The sequence below is a fragment of the Papaver somniferum genome, chromosome 5 (assembly GCF_003573695.1).
Source record: "Papaver somniferum cultivar HN1 chromosome 5, ASM357369v1, whole genome shotgun sequence".
Lineage (NCBI taxonomy): Eukaryota > Viridiplantae > Streptophyta > Magnoliopsida > Ranunculales > Papaveraceae > Papaver > Papaver somniferum.
Window position 1 is genome coordinate 70,932,230 of NC_039362.1, and position 5,626 is coordinate 70,937,855.

At 38.0% G+C, this 5,626-nt stretch overlaps 2 protein-coding genes across 2 annotated transcripts; one reads left to right on the plus strand and one right to left on the minus strand.

Annotated features, from left to right (window-relative positions):
• Positions 1-245: 245 nt before the first annotated feature.
• On the plus strand, positions 246-1,564 carry LOC113279160 (FHA domain-containing protein DDL-like). Its single transcript, XM_026527865.1, has 2 exons — positions 246-375; positions 1,122-1,564. Exons 1-2 carry the CDS (start codon positions 246-248, stop codon positions 1,562-1,564), a joined length of 573 nt encoding a protein of 190 aa, XP_026383650.1.
• Positions 1,565-4,188: 2,624 nt separating this feature from the next.
• Positions 4,189-5,394, minus strand: LOC113279161. Its single transcript, XM_026527866.1, has 2 exons — positions 4,890-5,394; positions 4,189-4,793 (listed from the first exon to the last, which is right to left on the minus strand). Exons 1-2 carry the CDS (start codon positions 5,392-5,394, stop codon positions 4,189-4,191), a joined length of 1,110 nt encoding a protein of 369 aa, XP_026383651.1.
• Between the last annotated feature and the right edge of the window lie 232 nt (positions 5,395-5,626).

Below are 5,626 nucleotides of genomic sequence, written 5' to 3' on the forward strand. Positions count from 1 at the left end.
GTTGTGGCTAATGGAGCTGTTGGAGAAGAGTTTGGGGTTATGTCAGTAGAACAATGGTTAATTGAGGTGAATGGCAGGAAGAAGATTTAGTGGTTTGAAACTAAGAGAGTGTATGTGTTGCTGGTGTTATTGCACAAATATGGAACTGTCAGTGTTAGTGTTCACAGGTGCAGGGGTGGTTGGAGTTGAAGTTATTGGTTAATGCAGTTAGGACTGCGGTTGAAGTTTAGAGGAAATGTAGTGAGATGGTAGAAATGTTATTACCATTGAAAGGCTTGTTGCAGTTAGAAATGCATCTTTTGGTCAAGGCGTGTTTTGGGTTATGTGCAACAGTTTATTTTGGCCGTGCAAAGGCTTTGGCCTATGCAATGGCCTGTTAGTCAGTCAGCTCAGCTGACTCAGTGTATCTGACTGAGTTGAATCGGTTCGACTCAGAACAGACTCAGTGGGGCGAGTTGGACCTTTCCCAGTTGTCATTTGACCCTTGACTTGACATTGACTTTGACATTGACTGTTGGAAAGGCATTATTATTCCTACTAGGAAGGGATTATTATTCCTACTAAGAAACTCAAATACTCCCTCCGTCTCACTCCTAAGTGACCTATTTGATTTTAGATTTTGTCCCAATGATAAATGACCTATATCACTAAACAATGAGATATTCCGGAATTATCCTTAATTATCCTTTTAGTTAATTATAAATAATATATGAAATATGTATAATTTGATAGGCATGTTTATATTCGTTACGTAGGTGTTTTAAAATGCTTTTCAATTGTATGAAATTTGCGAACATCCGTGGAGTATTTTGAGAGATAAACCATTTTTAAATTTCACTAGTTATTATTCATAAGGGTATAATTGTAAAAAATGATTAAAAATACTATTTTCCTTGCTTTCCTTAAAAATTGTGCAAATTTCAAATAGGTCACTTAGGAGTGGGACGGAGGGAGTATAATCGAATTTTATTTGTAAGAGGATTCTTAGACTTTCAGCTGGGTCGTGACCGCTCCACGTCAAATTTTATTTCTTGCTGCTCATATTGATTTTACTCTTTGATCAAATACCAGCGGTTTGAGGGTTGCATCTTTTATCAAGTGAATTGATTTGTAAATACCAGCCTTTTCAGCTCGATCAAATACCAGTGATATTAGAATTGATTTTGTGATTCCAGAAAAGGCTGAGAAATTTATCAATGCGACATGGGGCTTTGATAGATTTACACGTCGTGTTAATGATTGGAGGCTTAGGATCTTAGAGGACGATAAATTGCATGGTACCGGATACCTTTCGCGGAAAAGCTGTTATTTAGTCGGCAAGAGTCCGCTTGCTGACATTGATCTTGTGGATCAGACAAAAATAGACAAAAAGCAGCCTGATGGCAACATTAAAAAGCAATTAAGCCTTTACTTATGGGATGCTGGAACCGGCGACGGAACCTACATTAATGGTGAACTCATTGAACCTGAACGCTACTACGAACTCAAGGAAAAAGACAAAATTAAGTTTGGCAAGGGCAGCAGGCGAGAGTACCTTCTGTTGCACGGAAAAACGTTACCGTAACCGTGTGCTGCTGCATCATCACAACTCTGTTTTTCCTTTGTTGCTGCTTCGATTTTGATTAATAGATTTGGTACTGTTTTATTGGAGTTATCTTTTTATAAAGAGCTCCATATTTTTCTATTAATTGCTTTTGATTAATCAAGAAAAATAGAAAATTCACAAGAACCGTACAAATATGAGTTTTAGATTATTTTTTTTGAAAACTTGAATTTATTAAAAAAAAAGGGGGGAACAGAAGCAAGAAACTCCAAGTTCAACAAAGAAAGAAGAAAACAAAGCAAAAAAAAAACGGAGCTGCTATTCCACACACTTATTGCAGCACTATTTAGCACTCAACCACAGACCCTAGATTTGGGGATTTTGGTAAAAAGGTGGGTCATAGCTTAACAATCTTGACCAATAATACTGGGACACATGGATTTGAGCTGTAAGTAGTGCTGTGATTAGAGCACTGAATAGCATTTCCGAAAAAAAAAAAAAAAAAACAATTACATAAACTTAAGGAGGAATCCACTCGAAGAGGGCATCCCAACCAAATATCCAACGGTGGAAATTAACCGCCACTTGCGGACAGTAAACTTTCATCCAAGAAAAGATCAAAGCTTTGATCATTCCTTTCCTTCCAAATTAGCCACAAAGTGGCGTGAATCAAACATTTCCAAATTTGATGTCCATCACTTCTGGACTTTACACTCCTCGATCAACTGTGCAATTGTAGAAGGAAAACTCTTACAGACTTGAGGAATAACTTCTCGCCAGACTTGTGACGGAAAAGAACAAGAAAGGAACAAATGGTTGACTGATTCCATACAAATATTGCAGAAAAAACATCGTCCATTATTAGCCATTCCTCTTCTATCCAAGTTATCAAGAGTCCCAATCTTATTTAAAACCAATTGCCATACATAGAAGCAAACTCGGGTAGGTAATTTTGAGTACGAAATCACTTTATATGGAAAAGAAGGTTGAGGTTCTAATAAAGAATGCTCTTGCAATAACCAAACATAGCAGGACTTGAGAGAAAATTCCTTCGTGACAGTAGATTTCCACTTTACTTCTGTCGATGGAGAAAGAAGATGGTACGGAATTACGGATCCTACCCAATGATAGAGAGAAGCTGACATACCTCATCAGTTTCGTCCATATTAAATCCACGTCTAAGCTTGAGATTCCAGCCCCAAGATGAACCAAAGGTAATGTGACTTTCCACAGATCCAAATTTGTCGGTCGCAAGCTTGTAAAGAGAAGGATCGAAGCGACCAAGAGCCAATCCAAATATCAGTCCAAAAGGCCACACTACTACCATCACCAATGGAGATATTCAAATTCTTTTGAAAATGGAAATTCAATCGGGAGATAGCCACCCAAACACTAGTGCCATAAGGACCTGAAGCTTGTGGAATAAGCATTCGATTTAGATCAATCATACACAGCTGGAACCACTTGCACCCACAGACAATGTTTTGAAGAGAGAAATTCCCAATGTCATTTTATTAGCAAGATTTTTCCCAATCATACAATCTCCAGATTTTTAATTCCTAAACCACCGTGACAAAAGGGCAACTGAACCTGATCCCAAGAAACCCAATGCATACCTCTCGAACCATCGGCCTTACTCCAAAGAAAATCTCGCATTTTCTTCTCAAGCAGCAAAATAACACTTTTAGGAGCTAACAGAAGAGAAAAGTAGTATGTGGGAAGACCGGAGAGGACTGATTTGATTAAAACTAAACGACCACCTTTAGAGAGGTGTATTTTCATCCACACAGACAATCTTTTCTCGAATCTGACTATCACAGGGTCCCAAACGTGTTTTGATTTATACCGAGCACCCAAAGGTAATCCTAAGTACGATATAGGAAGCATATCGACACCAAATCCAATACGAGAAGCCCACAACTGGATTTCTGGAATGTCTCCAACCCCAACCAGCCTAGTCTTAGCATTATTAATTTTCAGACCCGACAAGACCTCGAAACATCTAAGAGTAGAAAACAAATTATATAGTTGATCCCATATCGCATCAAGAAAACGATGGTATCATCAGCGTATTGAAGATAAGAGATCGAGTTAGAAGAATCGAAATGAAAGCCACAAAATTTACCTATCTGTTCTCCCCGAGAGATAAGTTTGCTAAGACCCTCCATAACAATATTAAAGAGGAGAGGAGATAGGGGGTCACCTTGCCTGACCCCCCTAGAATTCCTGATTTTCCAAAAGCGGATCCATTGATAAGTATTGAAAGAGAAACTGAAGAAATACATTTGAAAATCCACTCCTCCACTTAGCACCAAATCCCATTGCAAGAAGGATTTCATCAAGGTATGCCCAATTAAGCCTATCGAAGGCTTTCTCCAAATCAAGCTTTACAATAATTCCGCTTTTTTTCTCCTTGAGTCTTAAATTGATCATCTCATTTGCAATTAAAGCGCCATCCATAATCTGTCTCCCTTTTAAAAAGGCTGTCTGATTCTGACCAATAACCTTGTCCAAGACCAATCTCAACCTATTTGCCAACACTTAAGAAATAATTTTATAAAGACTCGAAAGCAAACTGATCGGCCTGTAGTCCTCAATGGATTCCGTCTGCTCTTTCTTTGGAATGAGCTTAATGTGAGTAATATTCAGAAGCTTAGAGAAAATCTTGTTTCAAAGAATTCCTGCATCATGGCAATAAGATCCACTTTAAGGAAACTCCAGCATCTCTTGAAAAAAACAAGAGGGTATCCATCAGGTCCTGGAGCTCTTTCTTGCCCCAAACTCTTTACTGCCTCCCAAATCTCTTCCTCAGAGAAAGGTAATTCAAGGTTGTCAGCTTCTTCTTGTGACAATTTAGAAAACCAATCATGATTCATACCTGGTCTCATATCGAAATCCTCATTATAAAGATTTGAATAAAAATCAATGATGTTTTTCTTAATATCTTCTCTTTCTGTAATGAAATTACCATCAGAATCTTTAAGACACATAATTGAATTGGCTCTTCGACTCGCACAAGCGAAACTATGAAAGAAACCCGTGTTCTTTTCACCTAATTTGATCGAGGTCTGTCTAGATTGTTGTCTTTTAGCTATCTCCTTCATCACAAGTAATTTATCCAATTCAGCTTGGACTTTACCCTTTTCAATAACTTCAGACGGAGTCAAAGACCTGGCTTGCTCAATAAGAACAAAGGCATTAAGAGATTCGTCAACTTCTGAAATCTTCTTCTCCAAAGGACCAAAGTTTTCTTTAACCCAAAGTTTAATAATGGCACTCAAACTTTGTAACTTCTTCCAAAAAATGAAACTCGCAGTACCTTCGAAAGACAAATCATTTCACCAACCTTCAAGCCTATCCAAAAAACCGTCAATTGAGAACCACCAGGTAAAGAAACGAAATGGAGGAGGTCCCCACCCCACATCAAAAGTATCCAGCAATAACGGGATGTGGTCTGAAGTAGGTTTAGTAAGAGCTAATTGCAGCACATTTGGATATTTATCAACCCACTCTAGTGACAAGAGAAACCTATCAATTCTGGACATGATTGGATCAGGAAACTGACCAGTAGACCAAGTAAATAAAGCTCCCTGTAGAGGCAAATCAATTAGACTCTGATCTTCAATGAAGTTTGAGAAATCTTGCATACTTCTAGTGAGTGGAGAACCCCCTTTCTCCTCATCTTGAAAGCGAATAACAGTAAAATCCCCTGCTAAAATCCATGGCAATGGAGATTGTAACCTCAAATAATTCAGCTCATCCCAAAAATCAGACCTAAAGGTTGGATTATTAGGCCCGTAAGCAATAGAAAGAAACCACTGGAATCTATCTTCTCTATTAACAATATTCATCGAAAGAGCATAGATACCTTAACCCCTGTCACATCAAAGTCTTGAGCTTTCCATAAACATAGAATCTCACCAGATGCACCAATTGATGGAAGGAAGTTCCAACTAAAGCATCTTGAACCACAGATTTCTAAAATTTCAACTTCAGTAAATTCCTCCTTTTTTGTTTCTTGTAAACGTATAATATTAGCTCTAGACGAAGTAATGATATAATTAACTGCTGTTCTCTTAACAG

What these genes read in the sequence shown, in the direction of transcription:
- LOC113279160 (XM_026527865.1), top strand. Translation starts at nt 246, where the DNA reads ATGGTAGAAATGTTATTACCATTGAAAGGCTTGTTGCAGTTAGAAATG. An exon ending in TTTGGCCTATGCAATGGCCT is followed by an intron (nt 376 to 1,121) that starts GTTAGTCAGTCA and finishes TGTAAATACCAG; the next exon opens with CCTTTTCAGCTCGATCAAAT.
- LOC113279161 (XM_026527866.1), bottom strand. Translation starts at nt 5,394, where the DNA reads ATGAATATTGTTAATAGAGAAGATAGATTCCAGTGGTTTCTTTCTATT. An exon ending in TTTTTTGGATAGGCTTGAAG is followed by an intron (nt 4,794 to 4,889) that starts GTTGGTGAAATG and finishes TTTGGGTTAAAG; the next exon opens with AAAACTTTGGTCCTTTGGAG.